Source organism: Suncus etruscus, chromosome 18 (assembly GCF_024139225.1).
Source record: "Suncus etruscus isolate mSunEtr1 chromosome 18, mSunEtr1.pri.cur, whole genome shotgun sequence".
Lineage (NCBI taxonomy): Eukaryota > Metazoa > Chordata > Mammalia > Eulipotyphla > Soricidae > Suncus > Suncus etruscus.
This window is the reverse complement of record NC_064865.1, coordinates 43070636-43098457: the sequence shown is the minus strand read 5'-3', so window position 1 is coordinate 43098457 and position 27822 is coordinate 43070636. Positions and strand designations below refer to the sequence as shown.

The following is a 27822-nucleotide window of genomic DNA, read 5'->3' as shown; positions in this document are numbered from 1 at the left end:
TTCAAGGAAAAGACGAGGTATGTGGTATTGAACCAGGCAGTGCTTTAGGGACTTCAGGAACACACGGGACCATGCTCAGGGAACATATGGTGCATGCAAAAAGCAGGTATTTCAACCCTGTACCAGTTCTTATTCCATTATATCAGATGGAACTAAGATGCAGAACATTCAATGAAGGTAAATTAGCTATTCATTTAGCTGATGCTACACATAAGGGAGGTCATGGAACCTCTCTCCTTTAACCTACCCATCCTTCAGTTCCCTTCCAGTTCTTGTGTGACTTTTTTCTTGTAATTATGAGAATTATCACCATAGACTTAGTGGAATGGGATATTTTATTTAAATGGAATATCAGTGATACAGAGCTAGTTTCAAGCATGCAACATTTTAATATTTGTCTGCCTTGTGAAATATCACCACAATAAATGTACTTAGCATTCATCACCACATATACCTGCACATTTTTTCCTAAGAAATTTTTAAGATCTGCTCTTAGCAATTTTTAAATAAACAGAGGACTATACTGAGCATATATGACTCATGACTTATTTTATAACTGGAACTTTCTGTCTTTTGATCCCCCCCTACCCATATTGGGTGCCTTTTCCCCTCATTGCTAGAAACCACCAGCTTTCTGTACCAAAATATTGAACCAAATACTGTAGCAAAATAAATGTTTTGTTATTGCTACTGTTTTTCATTTCACATATAATTCAATTCCACATTTAAATGAAACATGTGGTACTTATCATTCTCTGCTTGATTTATTTTATTTAGCAAAATACCCTCCCATTCTATTCATGTCATTGTACATGGAAACATTCCTTCCTTCTATGACTGAATAATATTTCACTGTGTGTACAATGTTTTCTCTAATCAGCTTCTTAGGTTGCTTCCATGCTTGGGTATCTTAAATAATCTGAATAAACATGTAGGCCTGGCCGGAGAGATAGCATGGAGGTAAGGCATTTGCCTTGCATGCAGAAGGATAGTGGTTCCAACCCCAGCATCCTATATGGTCCCCCAAGCCTGCCAGGAGCAGTTTCTGAGCTTAGAGCCAGGAGTAACCCTTGAGTGCTGCCGGGTGTGACCCAAAAACCAAAGAAAGAAAAGAAAAAAAAGAAGAAAGAAAGAAAGAAAGAAAGAAAGAAAGAAAGAAAGAAAGAAAGAAAGAAAGAAAGAAAGAAAGAAAGAAAGAAAAAGGAAGGAAGGAAGGAAGGAAGGAAGAAGAAAGAAAGAAAGAAAGAAAGAAAGAAAGAAAGAAAGAAAGAAAGAAAGAAAGAAAGAAAGAAAGAAAGAAAGAAAGAAAGAAAAAGGAAGGAAGGAAGAAGAAAGAAAGAAAGAAAGAAGAAAGAAAGAAAAAGAAAAAGAAAAAAGAAAGAAGGAAAGAAAGAAAAGGAAAGAGAAAGAAAGAAAGAAAGAAGAAAGGAAGAAAGAAAGAAACAAACAAACATGTAGGCTTATGTATCTTTTTATGTTTTGGAGTGTTAGGGATGGAACTCACATTTCCCAGGCCAATATCTCTTTTTTTAAGATACCATTTTTGCCTCCTTTATATAAATACCCAGATAAGGGCTTTCCGGGTGATATGGTAGTTGTAGTTTGACTTTTTGGAGGTAGCACAGTATTATTTCCCATAATTATGGCACTATCATGCCTAGAGCTTCTCTTTTTCTGTACTTCCTCAGCAATGCTTGTTATCTCTGACCCATTTCTTTCATCAGAGTCCACTCAACCCTTGTGAGCTGCTGTCTCGCTGTGGTCTGATATGGGTTGATGATTAGCATCTTTCCATGTATCTCTATATGTAATGTCTATCTGTATGTCTTTTCGGAAAATGTTTATTCAAATTCTCTGCCTGTTTTTGTTGTTGTTTTTGTTTTTGAACCACACCTGGCAATGCTCAGGGGTTACTCCTAGCTCTGTACTCAGGAATTATTCTCATAGGTGCTCAGGAGACTATATGGAATTATGGAAATTACCTGGGTTTGTGATGCCCTACTGTAATATCTCTCTGGGCCCTGAGTTTTGTTTTTAAGTCATATTGTTTTGCTATTAACTTATCTGGGTTCGTTGCACATTTAGGATATTAAACCCTTTTCAGTTATGTGATTTGCAAGTTTTTGTTTGTTTTGTTTTGGGGCAACACCATTCTGTATTCAGGGCTTACTCTGATTCTGGACTCAGAATTCACTCCAGGTGGGCTTGGGGGACTGTATGGGGTGCCAGGAGTCAAACCCAGGTCAGCCACATGTAAGAAAAGTACCCTCCTGGGGGGGGGAAAAAAAAAAAAAAAGAAAAGTACCCTCCTCACTGTACTTTCCCTCTGGCCCCCTTTGCTTCCATTTTGAAAGTTGCCTTTTCAATTGTTGATGGATTTCATGGTTGGGCAGAAGATTTGGGGATTGGTTTGTTTAATTTTGCTTTTGCTTTTGGTGTAAGCAGGAACTGTTTTGACTTCTGATTTTCTTAGTTTGGACTCTGGGGGCCACTTTTCCTGTGACTCCAGCAGCCCTGATTTGGACACTTTCTCTTTCTTTCTGAGTTGCTTTTGCGACTTTAGGAACAGAATATGCTCCTAGGGACCTTCTGACTAAGGCACAAATGTGCTTCTGGGCTTAGGGCTGCACAGCCCAGAGACCTGCCTTGAACATGACCTTCCTCCCCTAGAGATGGCTGGAGTGGGGTGGGCATCCCCAGATGTATGAAGCCTTCCTCTGTTTACCCCAGGGTGCTGTCGAATCCTGCCTTTCCTAAGGCAGGGAAGTTCTGTGATGGGTGCTGAAGGTGAACAGCTTTCATTTATAAGCTACACTCTCCTTCTTCCGGTTACATTCAGTGGTGCTCAGGGGTCACTTCCGGCTCTGTGTTTAGCAATTAATCTGGCAGTGTTTGGGGGTTACATGTTTATGTGGAATGCGGGGGATTGAATCCAGGTCAGCCTCATGGAAGGCAAGTGTACTATACTATCTCTTGAGCCCTCAATTACATTTTTAAGTCTTAGAGTATATCCAATATTCTTTATTTTTCTTTCCTCAGTCTCTGCAATGTTTTGTTTGTAAGTTTTAGTCATGGCAGTGTGTCAAGAGGTAAAAGAAAGGAGGTGGGATTGGAGAGATAGACTAGAGGGTGAGGTACTTTTTTTTTTGGGAGGTTCACACCTCATGGTGTTCAGAGGTTACTTCTGGCTCTGTGCTCAGGGGAACATTGTTTGACATCATGATTGTGCTTGGGGGATCATATGGGATACTGAGGATCAAACCTGGACCAGCCTTGTGCAAGACAGATGCCCTACCCACTGTGTATCGCTCCATCCCCAAGGCACTTCTTTGGATGTGGCAGACCTGTGCCCCCCCCCCCAATGCCAGGAATAAGCTCTGAGCTCCTCTAGCTGTGACTCTAAAAGCAGAAACAAAAAGAACACATGTGGAGCCGGAGAGATAGGATGGAGATAAGGCATTTGCCTTGCATGAAGAAGGGCAGTGGTTCAAATCCCAGCATCCCAGAGGTCCCCTGTACCTGCCAGAAGCGATTTCTTTTTTTTTTTTTTATTTAAACACCTTGATTACATACATGATTGTGTTTGGGTTTCAGTCATAAAAGGAACACCACCCATCACCAGTGCAACATTCCCATCACCCAAGTCCCAAATCTCCCTCCTCCCCACCCAACCCCCGCCTGTACCCTAAACAGGCTCTACATTTCCCTCATACATTCTCAATATTAGGACAGTTCAAAATGTAGTTATTTCTCAAACTAAACTCATCACTCTTTGTGGTGAGCTTCCTGAGGTGAGCTGGAACTTCCAGCTCTTTTCTCTTTTGTGTCTGAAATTTATTATTGCAAGAATGTCTTTCATTTTTCTTAAAACCCATAGATGAGTGAGACCATTCTGCGTTTTTCTCTCTCTGACTTCTTTCACTCAGCATAATAGATTCTGTGTACATCCATGTATAGGAAAATTTCATGACTTCATCCCTCCTGACAGCTGCATAATATTCCATTGTGTATATGTACCACAGTTTCTTTAGCCATTCGTCTGTTGAAGGGCATCTTGGTTGTTTCCAGAGTCTTGCTATGGTAAATAGTGCTGCAATGAATATAGGTGTAAGGAAGGGATTTTTGTATTGTATTTTTGTGTTCTTAGGGTATATTCCTAGGAGTGGTATAGCTGGATCGTATGGGAGCTCGATTTCCAGTTTTTGGAGGAATCTCCATATTACTTTCCATAAAGGTTGAACTAGACGGCATTCCCACCAGCAGTGGATAAGGGTTCCTTTCTCTCCACATCCCCGCCAGCACTGTTTGTTCTCGTTCTTTGTGATGTGTGCCATTCTCTGTGGTGTGAGGTGGTATCTCATTGTTGTTTTGATTTGCATCTCTCTGATGATTAGTGATGTGGAGCATTTCTTCATGTGTCTTTTGGCCATTTGTATTTCTTCTTTGTCAAAGTGTCTGTTCATTTCTTCTCCCCATTTTTTGATGGGACAGAAGCGATTTCTGAGCATAGAGTCAGGAGTAAATCCTGGGCACTGCTGGGTGTGACCCCCCCCCAATAAAAACACATGTGTGGCAGTGTGGGAAGGTGGGCAACAGGGAGAACAATGGATAACTGGAGACTGTGATAAACAGGTGAGAGACCTCAGAGGGAAATAAAGACCCCCAAGAGGTGGATTCCCATAGGAGATTTAGGGGTCAGGGCTGGCTTTCCTGCACAGATGATCCCTTTATTGCTTCTTACCGAGGACCTATATTCAATGTACTCATGGCAGGAACATTCCTGTTCCTTCCTCCAACCTCGTCCACTCTCTGGCCGCTCCCACAGGACCTATGTATTCTGTTGGCTCAGGACTGAGGCTTCTTACCTCACCCTTCTCTCACCCCACCCTGTCAGACTCTGTGTACTCCACTGTCTGATGAGCTCCTGGAATCTTCCCAGTGAGCACTTCAGGCATTGCATAGAACAGGGAGCAAATGAACAGAGGTAGAACACTGCGTTGCTACTTAGCCAGCATGCATGCACCCAAAATTATACAAATCTGGACCAGTGCTCACTGCCACCTTCAACACCCTGTGCAGCTTTGCTATTGCAACTGTCCAAACTCTTTCCCAGGACCCCCAGATCTGATTGGGGCATAGCAATCACTGATGATGAATACTAAATCTAGCAGGTTCTCCAAAGGGTAAAGGCTGACATTGGTGTGATGCTAGATATTAAATATTTTTACCAGGGGCCGGAGAGATAGCTATTGGTAGGGCATTTGCCTTGCAAGCGGCTGACCCAGGACCAACAATAGTTCGAATCCCTGCATCCTATATGGTACCCTGTGCCCTCTAGGAGCGATTTCTAAGCAGAGAGCCAGGAGTAACCCCTGAGTGCTGCCAGGTGTGACCCCCCCCAAATTTTTTTTTTTACCAGCATTTCTGGCTGAGTAAGGGTACCCATGGCCTTGATTTTCTTCTGCTCTCATTGTCCTGTGTTGCATGGCAGGTTCTCAGTGACAACATTCTCCTCTTCGTAAGAACCACCTCTGCAAGAGGGAGAGATAGGATAAAGGGCAGGGCACATATTTTTGTATGCTGCTGAGGTAGGTTTGGTCCCCTGCATTCCATATGGTCCCTTTCAAGCCAGGCAGGAATAATTTCTGCGTGTAGAGTCAGGCATCAGCCCTGAGCATTGCTGGGAGTGGCACAGAAACAGGACAAAACAAAACAAGAGAACCACCCCTGCACCTCTGAGGCTTTGAACCAGCTGCCTTTGGTTCTTGGTTCTTACTGCCTTGACAGCCATATTCCAGGAATTGATTATGGATTCCTGTAAACTGGAGAGACTTGTTTAAAATGCTGGTCCTATAAACCAGACAGTGAGGAGTGGTATGTGCCCTTCACTTGAGTTGCAAAGGCCAAGCCATTTCTCCACTGTGGATTAAGGTTTTAAGCAGAATTTACTTTCCGTTAGATTTTATATTTTTTCTTGTGTGCTCATTTAACTAGGTAAGCTTGCAATGAGAATCATTTAGAATGAAATGATAGTTTACCTGTATACTTATCAATCCGCCCAACAAAGAAGTACCCTATTTGGCTTTGATACATTTCTAGAACACAGAATAGCGTCTCACGTCACCATGAGCATGGAGCAGCTGCCCTGAGAATTCACACATAGCAGGAAGAGATGTTTGTGTTGGCCACACAGCCCAAGCCCTAAATGAATATTTTGACCTTGTATTTTATTTTTTATGGTTTTGGGTTTAGGGGTATGCCAGGGTCTCCTACTTGCAAACCATGCATTGTAGCATTTGAGGTTCTCTCCCAGCATAAAAGTACTCTAACCCCATTCCTACTCTTTTGGAGAGTTGAATTTGGGGGCATGCTGCTTTAAAGAGTGATTATTCTTGGCCAGGTGAGTAACACAGCTAAGAAAATTGGTCTCTCATCTACCAGAGCCAATTATTATTATTGTTAGTATATTATTATTATTGATTTTTGGGCCACACCGGTGATGCTCAGGGGCTACTCCTGACTATTGGCTCAGAAATCGCTCTTGGCTTGGGGGACCATATGGGACGTTGGGGATCAAACTTCAGTCTGCCTTAGGTTGGTGCATGCAAGGCAAACACCCTATTGTTTGTGCCACTGCTCCGTATTAGAGGACTAGTAACTAGTAACTAGTCACTGAAAGCATTTAGGCTCTCTCCCTTGGTAAGTTTATTCAGAACTGAAATGTGAAAGTCTTCTTCCTTCTTCCTTCCTTGCTTTCTTGCTTCCTCTCTCCTCCTCTCCCTCCACCCTCCTTTCCTTTCTTCTTTTCTTCCAATGAATTGTAAACTTAATATGTTGCCACTTGTGGAATTAACTGGATCGCATCCCACTCAGTATATGCCTTCATACTCATTGGTTGGAAACATCTTTGAATGGAATACCTTGGATTGGTGTTGAGACCACCTAATCCCACCTCTGGGTGTGGTCTATTCCCTCCTAAAAAATACTTTTGGTTTCAGGAAAATGCTCTCTTGCATTACCAGACTTTCCACTAAGCTCCCTGTTTCTTAGGAGCTGAAGGCTCCTAAACCCATTCATCCTCTTTAGTGTGTGGATTATTTCCTACAACGACATTTGCTTCCGGACTGTGTTTCTCTGGCTTTGGAATTTGAGGCCTAATTCTAACAACCACCCCCTCAAATATGTGTGTGTATACATACATACATACATATATACACACATACATATATAGTTTGGACCACACTCAGTGGTGCTCAGGGATTTATTTGGCTCTGTTCCCAAGGAACCATATATGGTATATCAGATTAAAGCCAATTTGTAATTCCAGTTTGCAAGACAAGTTTCTTACTTACTGTATTCTCTCTGACTTTATGATGTATATTTTGACACTATTAAAAATATCCAAAACAAAAAACTGCAACACACTATGTTTATAGTATATATATATGTATATATATATAACTATGTATATAGTTTATATACACTATATCTATATATGCAATGACTGCTGTGTCCCTTTAAAAGGGTAGACCTCCCAATTATTGGGCCGCTCCCCAATTCTCAGCTAACCCATTGGCATGTCATGGAAAAGTCTGAGGATTGGATCCTGTGGTGCTGGGAATTTCCCAGGCCACCCTGACAGAGCTCAGGGCTCTTCAGGATTGCAGCCAGCTGTGCTAAGAGGACCACATGGTGCTGGGGCTAGAACCCTGGTTGACCTTATATGAACCTAACTGCTGAATGATCTATCTGGCCCCTACATTGGCCTTTTAAATATAGATGATCCCTCCACTGCCATTCCACAATGTTAGGAAATATTCAAATGCTCATGTGTTTATTTATTTGTTCATTCATCAAGGATCTATTGTTTCTCAGTGGAGCCCCACATACTTCTTATTATTGTTTTTATTTTGGGTCACACCCTGCGGTGTTCAGAGGTTACTCCTGACTGCGCTCAGAGTCACTCCTGGCAGGCACAGGGGACCATATGGGATTCGAACCACCATCTGTTCAAATTAGCTGCGTGCAAAGCTAATGCCCTACCACTGTGCTATCTCTCCGGCCCCCATGTACTTCTGAGGTGCAGAGATATAGCAATAAATGGGACTAACCACCTGATTTTGGAAGCTAAATAGGATAGAGTCCAGCTGGACAATCAGCCAATGGCCATGGCAGAAACCCTGAGAAGATAGTGTAAGTGCTATGAAGAGAATTAAACAGGGGGCAGAGGAGATGAGGACCAGGAGACAGGAGATTGCCCCCAAAAGTCTGAGAACAAGCCTACTGGTGAAGGCAGGACTGAGGGGGGCATGCACAGGCCAGGAGTAGGAAATGCAAATGTCTGGGGGCAGGAGAGGCCTAGTTTGAAGCAGAACCTGGGAGAAGTGTGCCTGGCACAGAAGGAACTATGTTCACTGGAGAGTGAGTGATAGCATGGAAGAGACTGCTGATTCATGCTGCTAGGGCATGAACAACTAGGGGAGTTGTGTTGGCTCAGAGGAACTTGGTGAGGGCTTTAAGGAGATTGCTTATGGCTTTGCCCAGCTCTCACACCAATGCACGGAAGATTATACCATAGCATGGTCTAAGGAGCTGCCAGGGGAGTCCAGGTTGAAAAATAGGCTGTCTCTTAGCTTGGTACTCAGCTCTGGGGACTCCTCCTCTGTGAGCCTTGGCTGACCTTGGGTAGGAGAGGAAAAGGTGGGTGTAATGAGTTTTCTAGCAGCCCAGTGTCCTGGGCCAAGGGCAAGGTAAGTGGTGGTCTGGAACAAAAGGCCAAGAGCATAGATGTCATCCTCAAACACTATAATATCCTTAGAGCTCCCCTCATGCAAGAGAGAGAGAGAGAGGAGAGAGAGGAGAGAGAGGAGAGAGAGGAGAGAGAGGAGAGAGAGGAGAGAGAGGAGAGAGAGGAGAGAGAGGAGAGAGAGGAGAGAGAGGAGAGAGAGGAGTCTCGGGCTCATCACTTCATGTTTTTTAAAAACAGGGGCCACACCAGGCAGTGTGTTGGGGTGCCTGAGAAAACCTGGCTTACATCATCAGTAATGCTGGAGGCCACCAGAGTATCCCAGTGATTTTGGGAATACTAGGGTTTCTGGGTGATCTCTGTAGTGTTGGGATATTTTGTTTTTTGGTTTGGGGCCATACCCGGCACCAGGGGTTACTCCTGGTTCTGCACTTAGAAATCCCTCCTGGCAGGCACGCGGGACCATAAGAGATGCTGGGGATGGAACTTGGGTCTGTCCTAGTCGGCTGTGTGCAAGGCAAATGTCCTACTGCTATGCTATTGCTCTGGTCCCATCTCCTCAGTGTTGGGATCAAACTCAGGACCTTGTACATGCCAGGAATGTGCTCCACTGCTAGGACTGTTTTCCCTCCCCTCAGTATTTAATTAGGAGGATGGGGCACTCATAAGAGCCTAGGGATCCCTCCTGGTGAAACTTGGGCCCATCAGAAGGTTTGATTTGATGAGGTTCATGGATTTGCAATGATGAATATCACCATGGCTGTCCTGGCAGTGCTTGGAAGCCCCCAAGACCACATGAAGTGGTCCTAGAGTGATCTCTTGGTGCAGGGTTCCCCAGGCATCCCTAACTGCTGTGCCATCTCCTGGTCTCTGTCCTGAACTTTAGCTGCAGTTTCTTTCTTTATAATAAAGGGAAGAATTGTACTGGTGTGAATGAACAATAAGCAGTGAATGTACTCCAAGTGCTTAGTAGAGTGTTTTTTTCTGCAGCAAGCCCTAAACACTTGCGAGTTATTATTAATGACAGAACTCAATGCTGGAGTGGTAGGACATTTGCCTTGCATGAGGCTGACCTTGCATGTCAAAGGTTAGATCGCCAGCATCCCATGTGGTCCCCTGAGCCAGGAGTGATTTCTGAGCTCAGAGCTAGGAGCAACCCCTGAGCACTACCGGGTGTGGCCCAAACAAACAAACAAAAAACCAAAACAACAGAATTTATTGAAGAATAGCAAAGAGCTGGACCTGGAAGGCAATTGATTAATTCAGGGGTGAGGGTTAGAATCCTACCAGGTTTAATCCCAAGCACCACTAGACCTGTGAGCAGCATTAGAAGTGATCCTGGAGGTCTCTGAGGCCAGATGAGTGGCCCTGGTATCTCAGGACCTGAGTAACATCGCAACTTCGAGCCCTGATATTGGTTCTATTTATCTCATATTTCTGGGGGGTGGGGGAGGGGAGCCTAGGTGATCTGAGTACCTGGGGCCATTCCCTTCCTGCCCTGTTGACTTAACTATTAATGAAAACAAACTCAAAATACAAGTCATGGAAAATATTTACTTTTATCTCCCCCCCTTTTATTGAGGTTCATTAGTGGCGATTGACAATGTTGTTTTGAAAAACTATAACAAACAAGTGAAAGTATTTGCAAGTGGCTATGGAAGGGTTAACATAGATTTCATCTTATTTGTTGAAATTTCTCTAATCTATCTAAGCGGTTTGTTTATTTATTTTTGCTTTGGGACCATACCCAGCGGTGCTCAGGGACACCTCTCTGGCCCCTGTGCCATTAAATTGGAAAAAAATTATCAAGCAGTGCTGGGATTCAGGATTCAGGACTTGGCATAGGATGATTTTGTGGAGAAAGTGGAGTATTTCCAACACAAAGGGCTGAATTATCAGCCACTCAGGATCCATTTGTGCTAGCAGAATCTCCCACATGCCCCTTCCTGGGCAGTCACCCCAACTCCTTCTCAACTCCATATCATGGCCCTTCAAGAATGGCCCAGGAGACTTTATCTGCCCGGAGCAGTGCACTATCCTGTCTCTTCTGATGTACCTGCCTCTCTTCCTCATGCTGCCCTCTTTGCTTAGTTTTCCTTCCACTGCTAAGGCAACTGCCCTCCATCCCAGAGCCTGAGGGATGCTTCCAGAATGTGTCTGAGGTCCCCTGTCCCTCTGTAGAAGTCCTCTGTAGAAGTCCCCCATCCCTCTGTAGAAGTCCTGGCTTCTTCTTCACAGACCCATCCACCTTGAGAGGACATGGAATATTCTTTCTCTTTCAGCGGACTCTAACATCTTTCAAAACCCACGTCTAGGGCCAGAGAGATAGCAGGGAGGTAGGGCATTTGCCTTGCATGCAGAAGGACGGTGGTTCAAAGGTTCAAATCCCAGCATCCCATATGGTCCCCCAAGCCTGCCAGGGGCGATTTCTGAGCTTAGAGCCAGGAGTAACCCCTGAGCACTACTGGGTGTGACCCCCCCAAAAAAAACCCCAAAACCAAGCCAAACCAAACAAAAAACAAACAAACAAAAAAAAACCCGAGGTCTAGTCTCCATGGTATCTCAACATTTTTTATTTCTTTTCCAGTTTTGGCCACATCCAGCTATGCTCAGGGCTTACTCTTGGCTCTGCACTCAGGGACCATAGAGCATTGGGGATTGAGCTTAGATTGGGTGTGTCTAAGGGAGACACCCTATCCACTGCACTCTCTAGGGCCCTGTCAACCATTTTTTTCCTAATTGTGGCCCCCTTCTGACCTTGTTCCCTTTCTATGTCCCCTGACTTTGTGTCCTAGCAGTTAACTCCCTAGTCTTATGCCATAATCCCCATTTATATGATTTGGACTATTTTGGGCCTTATGGCTCCCTGTTTGTGAGAAAGACTGGACTATCTTACTCCTCTCCCTGCATGTCTGATTTCAAAACCCTCTATGCTGGCACAAGTCAAACGTCATTGCCATTGTCAGTCCATGGCCACATGCCTACTCCCTGCCTTTCATTCTCCCGAAGGCAAGGGTTCAGCTGGGCTCTTGCTAGCTGAAACCATTCTTGCATGTGCCACTTGGCACCATTTCTAAAGACTTTTTTTGGGGGGGGAGGTTGTTTGTTTTTGGTTTTGGTTCATACCCAGCAATGCTCAGGGGTTACTCCTGGCTCTATGCTCAGAAATCGCTCCTGGCAGACTCGGGGGACCATAGTAGATGCCGGGATTTGAACCACTGACTTTCTGCATGCAAGGCAAATGCCTTACCTCCATGCTATCTCTACGGCCTTTTCTTATAAATAACACACATAAACTTGCCATGGTTATTGGAAGAACATACAAGCCATCCTTCGATGAAGAAACATACTTGAGAAGCAGGTACAATCTTAGGCTCTGAGGATTTGCAGAGAACAAACACGGTCCTCTGATGTCTGCGAGTTTATGATCTGTTGAGGCAAACAGATGATGAGAGACAGACACAGACTATGATAAAGGCCGTGAGAGAGCTGTAATGAAAAAAAAAAAACGCAGCCAGACAAAGGGATGGCACATGACACAGTGTCATTCCGGGAGATGCAATCAGGCCGGGCTATCCAAGGTGGCCACATCAGGGCCAGTTGAGCGAGTGAGGAAGCTGTGAAGGGCTACGAAAGGGGACTTGGCAGAGGGAACAGACAGTGCAGAAGGCCCGAGGCAGCACAGACTCAGCCTGCAGCGCTCAGAGACTCTGCTAAATTGCAGGCACAGAGCAGAAGCAGAAGTCATGAGCTGTGAGAGCAGGGGCGAGGCCAGGGAGACTCTGGCAGGCCAGTCTGACAACTTTGGGGCTTAGTCACGGGGAGGCGGGGAACCTGGAGGGACCTGGTTTGATTTATTGTGGCAGAGGCCACCCCAGATGGGGAAGATAAACTCTGGAAGCAAGGATAGGAATAGTGGGATAGTGAAGGGGGTGATTACTGATGCCAGGGAGTAAAGAGCTGTGGCTGAGCTGGGATACATCTAGAAGCAGAGCCAACTGGGGTATTACCCCCACCCCCACCCCTAACTTCCTGGCTAGTTCACCTGGAGAGGGAGACCCTTCCACTGCTGGAAGGGGATTGTGGTTCATAATTAAGGCCTGGGCAAGGGGTAATAGAGCGATTGAGAGAGATTCAGCAAAGATTCATGGAGAAGCCTCAGGAGGAAGCAGGATGGAGAGAAAAGAGATGGTTGGATGCAGAGAGGCTGCATAGTTTAGAAGTCCCACATGGTGGCTAGAGCCTTATAATAAAGCTTCATGTCTCCTGACTGCTTGTGGATCATTTCCTCACCATTATCCTCACCATTGACCTGGCAGGTCAAAGAAGGTGCAGGCACCTGGCCTGGCCGAGAAAGGACTCACCGTCCACCCATCATCATCCATAACCATCCGGGACTCTTATTATTTAATTAATTCAATCCCGGTGACTCCTGGTCCTTTAGCCAAAGGGGTGGGGTGGTGGTGGTGGTGGTGGTGGTGGTGGTGGTGGTGGTGGTGGTGGTGGTGGTGGTGGTGGTGTGGTGTTGTGTGTGTGTGTTGCTCTTTATTGAGACCAGGCTGATTAGGGGAGACATAGTTTGGGGAACAGAGAATTTGGGGGAGTTTTTGGAAATTATGGGTTCTGGTTTAGTTCATTACACCCAAGTTTCTGCCAGAATTGTGTTTGTTTTCCAGCTATAAATTGGTGATAAGATTTATTTTACACATTCCTAGTAAGGATTCTTTTTCTTAATTTTTTTAGAATTAAATATCTTTTAATATTATGTAGATTTTAAAAAAGCCCATTTTTTCCTTCTCTTTTTTTTTTTTTTTTTTGGTTTTTGGGCCATACCCGGCAGTGCTCAGGGGTTCCTCCTGGCTGTCTGCTCAGAAATAGCTCCTGGCAGGCACGGGGGACCAAATGGGACACTGGGATTCGAACCAACCACCTTTGGTCCTGGATCAGCTGCTTGCAAGGCAAACACCGCTGTGCTATCTCTCCGGGCCCCCATTTTTTTCCTTCATACAAAAGCCAGGTGTAAAGTTTAAAACAACAAGAGGAATTCCTTTTAGTTGACTTGAAATTACTGCATTTAGATAGTTTTATCAAAAAAAGTTGGCCTGGGGCCGGAGAAATAGCATAGAGGTAAGGAGTTTGCCTTGCATGTAGAAGGACAGCGGTTTGAATCCCAGCATCCCATATGGTCCCCCGAGCCTGCCAGGAGCAATTTCTGAGAGTAGAGCCAGAAGTAACCCGAGTGCTGCCGGGTGTGTCCCAAAAAAAGAAACCATAAAAGAAAACAAAAGTTGGCCATAGGCAACTCTCCATGCATTTTCCCCCCTAAATTTAAAATGAATGTAGTGGTGACTACATGCCCCATGTTATCCTGAGGCCTTCATCAACACAAACTCCTTCAATCCTCTGAGTGTCCCAAGTTCACAGGTATAGGAAGCACAAAGTGAGGTCATTTGTGTGGCTCCTGCTGCTAGTAGATGGCGCGCGCGCGCGCATGTGTTCATCTCCAGATGCCAATTCATTGCTTTTCACCCCCAAGGTCAGGTGCCACCTCCCCAAATGAGAACCAGCTGTTCCTGACATAGCACCAGCTTAGCTTGGACCCAGCAGGTGCTGCTTATGCAACAGCATTGCCTGGACTGCTGGTTTCTGCCTCAATTCAGACAAGCTGTGCTTGGAAGAAGCCTATCAGGGAGAGAGGGAGACAGAGAATGAAAAGGGACAGAGACAGAATAAGGGAGGGAGGGAGAGAGGGAAAGAAAGAGAGAGATGGAGAGGGAAAGAAAGGGAGAGGGAAAGAAAGAGAGAGAGGGAGAGAGGGAGAGGGGAAGAGGGGGAGAGGGAGAGAGGGAGAGGGGAAGAGGGGGAGAGAGAGAAAGAGGGAGAGAGGGAGCTAGCTAGCTAGCTCCAGGCACAGAACTCATGCTCTGCAGCAGGAGGTTGAATTCTATCCCTGGCACTGTCTGGTCCTCTGAACACAGCGCAGCTGGGAGAGATCCCAGCAATGTATTTGATGTCTCCTCTGAGCACCTCCGGGTATGGCCTAGGAAACAAAGAAAAGCCTGGCACTATTGTGGCCAATTCCCTACTGTCTCGGACCCTCCCAGCCGCTGGCAGGCACCCCAGCACACAATGTCCCCGGAGCCTTTCTTCCAGTGCTCCAGATCGCCTCCTCCCAGCATTGCCACACACAAGCTTATTTTGGTTTCGTGCTCAATTCCACGCGCCCGTCTCACTGCCAGGAGGTGACACGTTGCCTTGAAGCTGGCAAGCATCACGTTTTTCACTGAGTGTTGAAGCCACGGGATGCCAGTCTAAACGGAACATCCAAGACAGGACAGAGACAGGACAGAAACTCCAAATTCTCCAGAGACCTGAAGCTAAATGCCAGGACTCAAAGCCAAGTCTTAAGATGCGGGTCTCCTCGCAAAGAACCCCTCCAAGGGCTGCTCACTCCTTTGTTTACTTGCCAAATGTTTCTTGAGCACCTAACTACCTGCAAGGCAGCAGGGAGGACAGTGCGGTAAAGCGAGCAGGGTGGGCAGGAAAAAAGAACTGGAAGGTAAAGTTGGCAGGAGAGTGGAAAACGCGCGAGGTCGTGGCAAAAAGAATCAGCTCTCCAGGCCAAAAGGCAGGCAGGCAGGCTTGGATTCTGGCCAGGCCAATCCCACTGCAAACCCCAAACTCCAAGACATATTTGCAGAAGCCCCTTCGGAGACCTAGTTGGGTTGTGACCCCTGAACTTGACTGTACTATCACCCCATGCGCCTTGTCTCTAACCTCAGGTGAAGGATTTGGAATCAGGGCCGCGCATGAAATAATCCAATTAATCCAGGCTGAGGGTGAAACACATATAGTCTGGCAGTCTTCTACCTCTGATGGGGAGCCAGCTGCCTGCCAGAACTACCTTTTTTATTGAGTACAGAGACCACCCCTGGGTGGGGCAGTAAGGACAGAGTAAGGACAGATAGCTCAGACTATCTTGAGCCAGTCCCACCCAGGTTTCCAAGTAAGACAATCTCTGTTTTGGAAGTAAATGCAAATTGTAAACAAACATACCAAGGAACAAGGGATGACCTCTGTTGTAGGTAAAATAAGGTGTAATCTAACACTTGTCCACATCTCCTTCCAGAAGCTAGTCAAGCTCGTTCAGGAAATAAAATCTTCTGCCTTCTTCACTCTCTCGATCCTAGAGCCTGCATTCTAAATCCCAGGAACAGCCATTATTTACTTACCTGTTTGCAAGATCCTGTGTGATAGCATGATCCTCCTGGTGTGTGTGTGTGTGTGTGTGTGTGTGTGTGTGTGTGTGTGTGTGTGTTCTATGCCATCCGCTTCAAAGAGGTCGTGCAAATTAATCAGCTTCGGGCTTACCCCAGGGCTCCCTCCGGATGGTAGAGCCTGCCCAACTTACTTCCCTTACCAGGTGCCCTGCCAACGGAAGAAACGCTCGGGGGTGCCAAGGTTGGCATTACCAGCCGCTCACTCACACCTCTCCTGGTTCGCCACCGCGCGCCCGGCCTTGGGAAGATTTATTTGCTGTCTTGGGGCGGGGTTTGAGGAGAAAGAAAGAGGGGTTGGTGGAGGGCACAGAAAAGGAAGAAGCAGCCCAGGGACTGGAGCGAGCCAGAGAGCGAGCAAGGCGGGGCCCGGGGAGGAGGAGCCCGGGCTGGGTTCCCGGGGCCGCGGCGCACCGCAAGCAAGCCGGGGTGGCAAGAGGCGGAGGCCAGGCGGGGCGGCCAATGGCACACGGCGCTGCGGCGGAGGCGGTGCAGGAACCCCGATCGCTGACAGCCCAAGTCCCCAACTCCGCCCTCGGCCCCGCGGGAGGGATCCCGGAGCCCGACCATGGTAGCAGAATGAGAAGGCTGGAGCGGGGCTGGTGGCCGCCGCCGTGCGCCCGCCCTGTGCGCCCTGGGCGCAGCACACTTGGATAGCCTTTTCTTAAAGCCCCAAAGGGTGCGGGAGACGCGGACACCGAGCTGCTCCCGGCTCTCTGGCAGGGCGTAGAGGAGTGTGCGGGCGACAGGCGAGCTCGGGCGGCGTGGGCGCGGGGATGTGCCGGCTATGGGGTGGCCTCGGCGGCCGGGCGCGCGGAGCTGCCGGCGGGCGCTGCAGCGGGAGAGGGAACGCCGCTTAAACCAGGGCTCCGAGGGGGTTTCGGGGGCCTGGAACCGCCCGCACCGAGCACCGAGGTCCCCCAAGAGGATTTGATTTCATTAAATTGGATTGGATTGGATTCTGCAGCTCGGTGCGCTCGCAGCCCGGGGACTGGCACCAGAGGGGTGTGTGTGTGCGCGCGCGGGTGGCGGCAAGCCGAAGCCGACGCCGGGGGTACCCCCCCAAGCAGCCATGCTTCCTGGGGTGGGCGTGTTCGGTACCAGCCTCACAGCCCGGGTCATCATCCCGCTGCTGAAAGACGAAGGGTTCGCGGTGAAGGCGCTTTGGGGGCGCACGCCGGAGGAAGCGGAGGAGCTGGCCAAGGAGATGAGCGTGCCCTTCTACACCAGCCGCATCGACGAGGTGCTGTTGCACCAGGACGTGGATTTGGTGTGCATCAACCTGCCGCCGCCCCTCACCAGGCAGATCGCCGTCAAGACCCTGGGTGAGTGAGTGAGTGAGTGAATGAGTGTCCTTCCAGGGCCCGTGCCATTCCATCCCATCCCATCCCATCCTATCCTCTCTCGGTGGCCCTGGAACCTTCTTCTCCCTCTCCATCTTTTCTGCCAGACGTTTATTTAGCCTGATCCGGGTTTTAACATCCTACATCTCTCCACCCGGGCCTCCTCCTCCATCCTCGGTGCCCTGGCTCCGGCCTCTCCAAACGCATCACCTGGGCGCAGCGCTTGCACACCCTCCTGCACGCTGGAGAAAAAAGTGGGGTGTGTATTCCACCCAGCGGAGCCAGGTGCATCTGGGCAGGGTGAGATGGAGCCATGAGCAAACTCTAAGTCCCCAGCGATGTGTGCGACGCGCGGGAGAGCGAGCCAAAGAGCGAGCGTGCGTGCGCGCCTGCGAGCCAGCGAGTGCGCGCTGGGCACGAGGAATAAAGGACCCCGATCGCTCTCTGGGCTCGCTGACACGTACGTGTCTTGCGTTTTGCTAGCAGGCGGGCCACCGAGTTCCCCCACATGTGGCGACTTTTAAGCGCCCCCGGTTTCTGCAGATCGTTTAGCTAGAGTTTAGCGGGGATGACTGTCAGCTGGGATGATTTCATCTTGGCTCAAGATTAGGCTGGTGAAAGGGTTTTTTTTTGCATAGTGGGGCAGGATCTCTAGGGATGTCTTTTAAAGGGGTCAGAGATAAGTCCAGACTGGTTTGATCCAACCTGAAGGATTCAACTTTTCCAGCCCAAGGAGTGTGCGGTGCATATTTTTTGAGGACTGAATCTTGGATTATTATTATTATTATCATTATTTTTTAAGTGGATGAGCGCAGATGTACAAATGCTTTATGTGGGAAAAACTGCCCCAGAGCTACCAATTTCACTTAGAAGCAGCCGGTAGAGTCCCCCGCTTCATAGCTTTCAAGAATAGTTTCTAGGTGTGGTCTTGTTGAGAAGCAGGTTAGGGGTGAAATCACCGGTTGCCCATCTCAGCCGGAAAGCTGGAACAACCTTAAAGCAGAGTCTGGGCCTTTCTGGCCATGCCCAGAGGGAAAATGAGCACGTGTTTTGTCCATCAGCTGTTCCCCCCCCCCAGTACATATACACACACCCCCACCCACCCACCGCACAATCCCAGGAAGAACGCACCCTCCTTATCCAAATGCCTTGTGTCGCCTTGAAAGTTGGAATTTTTATTGGAGAGGAAACAGACCAAGTTTACTAAGCAGGATGCTATGCTAGAGATGAGTTATGGGAGAACGGGAAGGAACAGGTACAGCACTCCCAAACCAAGCGTAATGTTTGTAATGTGGATAAGAATGTCATATTTTTTGCAGAGCCGCAACGAAGCTGGGTGAATCATACAGACACTTTCAGTCTGTCGTCAAAGACGGATGACTGGAATGTGGAATTCTTTCTCCTTAAAAAAAGTGATTAAAAAACCCCACCAACAACAGACCATTCTGTTCTTGACACAATCCCTAAGGAGGTCATTTGTTAAGTTTCTGATTTTTGTGGCCTGGTTTCTTGGACCTCGGAGAGAATGTATTGGGTTCTGGCCAATATTGGTTTTGTTCGTTTGCTTTCTCATATATGTCATACCTTCTGCTTATTGTGAATCTATACATATACAACCAGCTCATCTTGGTGTCATGTGTGTGTGTGTGTGTGTGTGTGTGTGTGTGTGTGTGTGTGTGTGAAGCAGGGCACTGTCATTCCTGGAGGGCTCAGAAGGGGTCAGGTTAAAACCTAGTAAACATGGATCCCATTATCCTTCTCATGACATCGTAACTGCTCAATGACTCTAGAGCATGAGTCCTTGTAACTTGCCTTACAAGAATGTTCCAGTTTTCAGACTTTCTTTCTCCATTGCATTAGCCATGAAAGTATTTGCAAGTCCTGGATTCCAGAGATGGGGTTCAAGTAATATTTATTCAGTTCTTAGTTTTCAAACATTCCTCCATTTAACCCCACCCCTTTTCATAAGATTGTCAGGCCAGAGAGATGGTAAAGGAGTTAAGGCAATTACCATGTATGTAGCTGATCTTGATTCAATTCCTGGCACTCCATGTGGTCCTGTGAACATGGTCAGGAGAGATTCTTGAGTGCAGAGCTAGAAGTAAGCCCTGAGCACAGCTGAGGGTAGCCCCAAACCAAAACAAGTGAAAAAAGATTCACATGAATATGCTGAATGAAATGAGTCAGAGAAGGGGATAGATGTAGAATGATTGCACTCTTTTGTGGGATATATATATATATATATATATATATCTCAAAATACAATCATATTCATAAACAATAGAGATGAGGGCCAGAAGGACCAGTCCATGATAGAAAGCTTGCCTCAAAGAGTAGAGGAGTGCTGTTAGGGCAGAGAAGGTACCACTATGACAATTATAGTTGGAAATGGTCATTCTGGATAAAAACTCTCTGGACAAGACAGTAGATTAAAATGATATGCATGGTGTCCCTTGAGTAACAATTTTGCAAACCATTGTCACAAAAGGAAAAATAAAGGAGAATAGAAATTTGTTTGCTATGGACAGGTTTACATTGGGGAGAGGGCAGGAGGAAAACTTGGGACATTGGTAATGGGAAATGTGCTTTGGTGAAGGGATTGATATTGGACATTGTATCTCACAGTGATTCGATTAAAAGTTTACTTAAAAAAGACTTGTTTTCGGGGCCAGAGAGATAGCAAGGAGGTAAAGTATTTGCCTTGCATGCAGAAGGTCAGTGGTTCGGATCCCGGCATCCCATAGGGTCCCCTGAGCCTGCCAGGAGCAATTTCTGAGCGTAGAGCCAGGAGTAACCCCTGAGCACTGCTGGGTGTGACCCCAAAACAAAACAAAACAAAAAGACTTATTTTCAAAAGCATGACTAATTAATAGGGTTTTGCTTTTCTATATGGAAACTCTGGGCTTTTATATTTTCCTGGTAATTTGGGGAATCTGTTTAGAGAGTATGTGGAGACATTGGACTTAGATGTGACTGGGCTTTGATCTCCTTCCAGACTTCAACTTCATGGCTCTTCTGGGCTTAGCCTCTGCTGCATGCCTGCGATGACCTGGCAGGATGGGCATCTTGGCTAATTGTGCTGTGACTGTTAGTGGCACAGGAAGTGACAAACCTCAAACAATGTTTTGGGGTAGTTTGGCCTTTGTGGGGTTACAGATACTATTGTTTGCTGAAATGGAAACAAGTCGATCTTAATTGGTTCTTTTAGCAAAGGCCTGAACTTTGATCAGCTTGATTGGCATAGGTAATAGATTCATAGCCCTTTATTCTTGCTAGTCACTTGTCATAGACCTTTCAAAGTGAGGGTTTGGTCTAGGGACCAGAGAGGAATAGAACCTGGAATCAGTGAATCATCTACATCCTCCGTTTTTTTTTTTTTTTTTGGGTCATACCCGGCAGCGCTCAGGGGTTACTCCTGGCTCTATGCTCAGAAATCGCTCCTGGCAGGCTCGGGGACCATATGGTTTTTTTTTTGGGGGGGCCACACCCGGCAGTGCTCAGGGGTTTCTCCTGGCTGTCTGCTCAGAAATAGCTCCTGGCAGGCATGGGGGACCATATGGGACACCGGGATTCGAACAACCACCTTTGGTCCTGGATCAGCTGCTTGCAAGGCAAATGCCGCTGTGCTATCTCTCTGGGCCCTCAGGGACTATATGAGATGCTGGAATTCGAACTACCATCCTTCAGCATGCAAGGCAAATGCCCTGTCTCCATGCTATCTCTCCAGCCCCTCCTTTTTTGTTTTTTGATAAGAGTATCTTTATTTATTTGTTTGTTTGTTTGGGCAATGCTCAGGGTTTACTCCTGGCTCTGCACTCAGAAATCACTCCTGACAGGCTTGTGAGACCATATGGGATGCTGGGGATTGAACCCAGATTGGCTGCATGCAAGGCAAACTCCCTATGGTTGTGCTATCGTTCTGGCCCTACATTCTCCTTTAATTCCTAAAAATTTCTTTGAAATCCCTGAGCAATGTATTTCTCTGTTGCAGAGACTTCAATCATATCCTGTTTCTACAGTGTCCAGACTTTCAGACTGTTGTTTTTTTTTTTTTTGAGGCGGTGCTCCCAAGTGCTGGAGGTCCCATTGGCATTTTTTTTTTTAAATACCAACCTGGCCAACAGTTCAATACCTGGGCCTATAGCTATGATACACTTTGGGCCATGAAGTCCGTGGGATACTCTGGCCATCCCAGAAGTGCTAGGGATTTCTAGGGTCACACTAAAGCAGTGTCTGGGGGTACTACATGGTTCCAGGAATTAAATCTGGAAATTGAGCCACTGGACTGTCTCCTGGCCTCTGGCCTCTGTTTAAGTTCTACAACATGTCAGGAAACATGGTAGATGCTGTATGTCAAACATTTTATTTCCAGATTAAGATAATTCCATATAATATCAGTTCAGAGTTCTGTTTTTTTTTTTTTTTTTTTTGTATGCTTGTTTGTTTTTTGGGCCACACCCGACAATGCTCAGGTGTTACTCTTGGCTCTGTGCTCAGAAATTGCTCTTGGCACGCTCTGGGGACCATATGGAATGCCAGGAATCGAACCCAATTTCATCCTGGGTCAACCACATGCAAGGGAAATGCAAGGCAAATGCTCTACTGCTGTGCTATCTCTCTGGCCCCTAGAGTGCTGGATTGTTGACTTTCTCAAGAGCGTGTAGGTGGAGGTTGGAATGCATTATCCTGGTTCCCAGAGCCATTTCTTCCTCTTCAACCCCTCAAACTTACTTCTTACACCCCCTAAATAGGCTGTTCTTTTGAATACTGGTAGCCAGTGGAATTTCTGGGGTTATTGTTTCTTTATCCTACTTCACTCTTGGATCCATTCCTTCATCCAGGCAGTACTACCTCTAAAACCCTCTGGTGTTCTCCTTGGCCTCATCGATCGCCTGTAGAATGAGCTGGGCATCCCCTCTTCTCTAGTTTTTGAATTTGGCTCCAACTGTCCTGCCCCACCTGCCTTTGTTACCTTCCCAGCTGCTGCCAGAGCCACCTTGAACCACTGGGGTCTTGATCATGTCATGATCCCCATTGGCATCTCTTCTGGAAAAAGCTCATCTTCCTGGCAGTGATGGGCCTCTCAGGAGCCAGCTCCATCTCCTGTTCTTCTGGACCTTCTAGCATCCCATGAAGAAGCTAACTGAAATATTGGGAATTTGCTCGAATAGTCTCTGTGATCCCCTGTGCAGACCCCTTTCAGGAGTCCCTATCTTGTGTTTGATGCCTTGTGTTTGATACCGGTCCAGCCTCTGAGATTCAGGCCATTGGTGGAACCTCCCAGACACTCTCCCATCCCTCAGTCTCACCTCCCACCTCCTGTGTCCTGAGTGCCATGGGCCCTCATCTTTTTCATGCAGGTATTTTCAGGCCATAGTTAACTACATTTTTTAACTATGTAGTTAAAAAAAAAATTAGATTCTATATTAACATAGTACAGGCCTCAAATGCTCCGAGAGAATGTTTCCTGCTCTCTTTTCCAGCTGTTTACAAGGCACTCAAGGCCACCCGCTCTTTATGTCTTCATTTGAAAATTTGTTTTTCCTAAGTGTTCTGGCAAGTATGTGGCTAAAAATGTGTTTTCCCTAATGAGTAATGGTGTACCTATGGTATGTTACCTTTTCTTTTGTCCTGTCTTGAAAATCTATACCTATACACCTATACACATACCCATATATCAAATAATGAAAAAGTGTCTCGCTCCTGTTTTTTCTGCACAGTATCTCTTTGTGGGATGGAGACAGACTTTCTTTCACCAATTCTCCAGGACTCAGTGTTTAGGTTGTTGATCGTCCTCTGTTTATGCAGATGTTTGTCAAGGATCAACTGCATCTGTGGGACAAACATGAGAGCTGCTGGTGAGGAAGTCTGTGACCAGTCTCTCAGGCCGGACTGACCATTTTTTGTCCCCTTCCTTGTCCACCTCTCCATGTGGAGGGCAGCCAGGGGCTGTCTCTCACTTTTGAGTCAAGCACTCTCAGAGCCCAGCACACTGCAGCCTTTGGGGTCACCCCTGCCTTCATGTGAGGCCCATGTGTATTTTACATAGGGGCTGTGCTTTTGTGTGTCTGACAGTGTCCCTCTTGGCTTGGAGCCTTTGGGGGGGGGCCTCCCATGGTGCATGGTCACCTGTAACCCTTCCCTCAACTTCCTGTTTCCCTAACTTTTTCTTTTGGTATGTAAAAGCCCACCTGGATTACAGGGCCTTCCCCCACCCTGGTGTCTGGAGTTTGGATAATAAAGAAAAAGGCTTTGGGTGCAAGAAAGAGAAAGCATATGACAGGTAGGCAGCACATGGTAGAGGCTGCACATAGCAGAGGGGGAACTGACTCCACTGAATATCTTTTCTGACTGCTTGGTGTATTATTTCTCTGCGACTACCCTGCTTCATCAAACCTGTCGGCCTAAGGGATTAGAAATCTGGTGCCTGGGATGGTCTTACCTAGTAGGTTTTATTTATTTATTTATTTTTTTTAATTTTCAATCTACAGTCACCCTCAAGACCCTGTCACTGTGACTGGTTTGTCGTAGAAGGCCCTGCCTGGCTACAGCCTACCTGATCCTCCATCTACACACATAGACCCACACACAGACATACACACAGATACACATAGATACACACACACGTAATACATACATAATACATACATAATAATACACACATAATGGCTGCCTATTTCCATGTTTTATGGTCCATCAGCCACTGTGCCTCTTTTCTGTGCCCCAATTATGGTGATTCTTTTTCCAATTTGGCCCTCACAGCCTGTGTCTTCCATCCACTTGATGGTTATTCCCTTAGCCCTTCTTGCCATCTTCTCCAGAAAAGAGAGAGAGAGAGAGAGAGAGAGAGAGAGAGAGAGACAGACAGACAGACAGACAGAGAGACAGACAGACAGAGAGACAGAGACAGAGAGACAGAGACAGAGACAGAGAGAGACAGAGAGGGAGAGGCAGAGACAGAGAGAGAGACAGAGACAGAGAGATAGAGAGACAGGACAGAGACAGAAAGAGACAAAGAGAGACAGAGACAGAGAGACAGACCTTTTTGGGCCCTCTTCCCACAGTCAGCCCATGCAGATGCTCCTCTCTACCATCACTTCTCATTTTCTTTCATGTCTTCGCTTGTTCTCTGACTTTGGTTTCTTCCACTCCAGTTGGTTCATTCCCAGGGTGAGTCTTTGTGCCCCACTCTGCTCTTCAGCCGGGCCTTATCTCTCTGAGACGCTATTAGGTACTGAGTCACCCATCAGCAGGCACATTATCAATATTTGCTGAGGGATGAATTAGTGTGTTTCCATTCCATGGAATGAATGAACACTCAGGACAGGTAAAGGCTCATAACTCTAGTATGCCAGTCAGTCCAGGATGGTTCTCTGCTGTATGTGGGGACCCAGGGTCTCCGGATTTTCTGTGAAATCTCCCTTTCTGGAATCTTGAGAAAGGTTGATTCGGTGGTGGAGCATTAGGATCGCACTTTCCCTGTAGATAACATGATTGTGGGCAGGTGAGAGCTGAAATATTCTTTGTTTTTTTTTTGTTTTTTTGGTTTTTTTTTGGTTTTTGAGCCACACCCGGCGGTGCTCAGGGTTTACTCCTGGCTGTCTGCTCAGAATAGCTCCTGGCAGGCACGGGGGACCATATGGGACACCGGGATTCGAACCAACCACCTTTGGTCCTGGATCGGCTGCTTGCAAGGCAAACACCGCTGTGCTATCTCTCCGGGCCCTGAAATATTCTTTGGAGTAAGCAGTCCTGCTTGGCATGGGGCATCTGTGACAGATTGCTCAAAGCCTCTGTGTGTGATGTGACCAATTTATTGCAGGCTTCTTCTTTTATTGTGTTTGTTTTTTATTTTGATTTATTTTCATTTTTGGGCTATACCTGGCAGTGCTCAGAGGTTACTCCAGGCTTTGTGCTCAGAAATCCCTCCTGGCAGACTCGGAGGACCATATGGAATGCCAGGGATTGAACCTGGGTTGGCAAGGCAAACACCCTACCTACTGTGCTATCACTCCAGACCTGCAGCAGGCTCCTTGCCCATCTTTGGGAGAGTCCCAACAGTTCACCTGGGAAACCCCTTTGTGGGCTGGACAATGAGGCCCTTAGGGTTCCTCTGAGCTTTGATCTACTCCGACTTGTTTGGCATCATTTGCTGAGGCCCTGCAGCAGTTCTCTCCTTTCTGCTCTCCTCAGTGTGGGCAATTGCTCAATGTTGGGGAGGAAGTGGGGTTGAGACAGAGCCCCCTTGGGTCCCAGTTGCCACACGAGTAGAGATCTAGTGGCAGATCAGAAAATGGTGTGTGTGGACTTGATGTCACCCTTCAGAGACCCCAGCAGACCCTGCCCACATTGATGTCTTTTCTTGATCTGCTCCTGTCCGAAGATTGGGAAAGGGCTGGAATGATTTTGGCCCTTCAGTTTTGTCTAGAGTTCACAAAGCCCAGCTCCTATGTACATGAACAAATAACTCAAGTGAATGTGAGGAAAAGACCTGAATCACCAGTCACGGTTCATCTGACCAAGATTCAGTACAGAGGAGTGACTATTTCTTTGTTGAGATCTGGCTTGGAAAATGGGCATTCCACAGAGGTTCAAGTTGCAGCTGGTAGATGCCAAGTTAAAAAGTTGGACGTTTTGATCCTGAATATTGGGCAAGCAGTTTACTGCTTTTACTTCCACTGCACCCCACAAAAGTGGAAGTAAATGGCAGGTATATGTACAAGAAAGAAACATACCACAGAGTCAAGAGGGTACCCTACAGAGGGTAGGATGCTTGCCTTGCATGCGACTGAAGGGTTTGGTCCCCAGCATCCTATATGGTCCCTTAAGATCGGCCAGGATTAACCTCTGAGTCTACATAGAGCCAGGAGTAAACCCTGAGCACAACCAGATGGAGACAAGAACAAAAATGTAAACAAAAACAAAAAAGGAAAGAAACACACATGCAGTTGTGGTTTATTTTTTTAATTGCCTTATTTAAGCACGTGGTCACAAAATTGTTCATTATTGGGTTTCAGTCATGCAGTGTACACCGTCCTTCACCAGTGTAGCCCTTGACTGCTACTAATGTCTCCCATTTATCTCCCATCCCCACCTGTTTCTCAGGCAGTCAATTTGCTTCTCTCTCTCTCTCTCTCTCTCTCTCTCTCTCTCTCTCTCTCTCTCTCTCTCTCTCTCTCTCTCTCCTTTTTGACACTGGTTTGCACTGTTGTTAGTGGAGGGTCCTTGCATGTCACTTTCTCTCCTTTATTTAAATATCGTGGATACAAGATTGTACATAATACAGTTAGGTTTATTTTCTCACAGATACAAAATTATTCATGATTGAGCTTCAGTTATGCAATGTACAACACTCTTCATCAGGGCGCATTCCTATCACCAATGTCCCCAGTTTTTCTCCCACCCTTCCTGCTGCCTGCCTATAGGGCAGTCTCTCTCTCTCTCTCTCTCTCTCTCTCTCTCTCTCTCTCTCTCTCTCTCTCTCTCCCTTCTCTCTCACACTTCCTTCCCAATTTAAACACCATGGTTTGCATTATTGTTACTGAGGGTTATCATACCTATCCCTTATCTCCTTTCCACATCCTATATTGTCCACAGTGATCATTTCCAACTTTCATTGTCATAATGGTCCCTTCTCTGCCCTAACTGTACTCTCCTGCTATTTGTGAGAAGCTCTGTACCATGGGCTGGTCTTCCTGGCCCTTATCTCTATTGTCTTTTATGATATTATTTCCATAATCTCTTTGATTTTTTATATACCAGTCACATTTTATTCATTTATTTTTGTAATCATGATTACAAACATGATGGTAGTTGGGTTTCAGTCATAAAAAGAATATCCCTCCTTTACCACAACACTCCCACCACCAATGCCCCCATTTTCTTCTCCCCCACTCTTCTGTATTTGATACAGGCATTTTACTTCTCTACTCATTAACGCTGTCTTGATAGTTACCAGTGTAGTTATTTCTCTAACTGCACTCACCACTCTTTTTGGTGAGCTTCACATTGTAAGCCGGACCTTACAGCCCTCATCTCTATTGTCTCTGGGCATTTTTCAATAAAGTTTTTTATTTTTCATAAGACCCATAGATGAGTGAGACTATTCCCTGTCTATCTCTCTCCCTCTGACTTATTTCACTGAGCATAATATTGGACTTTTATTTATTTATTTTAATTATTTTTTATTATTTTAATCTAAGCAATCCTGATGCTTAACAGAAAACAGCTTATAGAAGATATTAGAAGTCACAAAACTAACCAAAGCTTGGAAAGATTGGCAGGTTGTAAACACGTGACTTTGAGAGAGGTAAGTCCTCTGAGACATTTGGAATTAAAGACACTGGCTTAGCATGGCTGGGAGAATAAGAGGAACCATGAAATGCAGCCTGTGGGCTTCCTCAGTTCATACTTACCATCACTCAGTGTTTTAGGCAATATCGGTTCTTTAGCTTAT

At 46.5% G+C, this 27822-nt stretch overlaps 1 protein-coding gene across 1 annotated transcript in view; it reads left to right on the top strand.

Moving 5' to 3' along the window:
• Positions 1-16381: 16381 nt before the first annotated feature.
• Positions 16382-27822, top strand: part of GFOD1 (glucose-fructose oxidoreductase domain containing 1) — a 105516-nt gene continuing 94075 nt past the window's right edge. Inside the window, exon 1 of the mRNA XM_049765268.1 lies at positions 16382-17348. Within this exon, the coding sequence (XP_049621225.1) occupies positions 17096-17348 (253 nt within the window). The 5' untranslated portion in view covers positions 16382-17095. The remainder of the gene's footprint in view (positions 17349-27822) is intronic.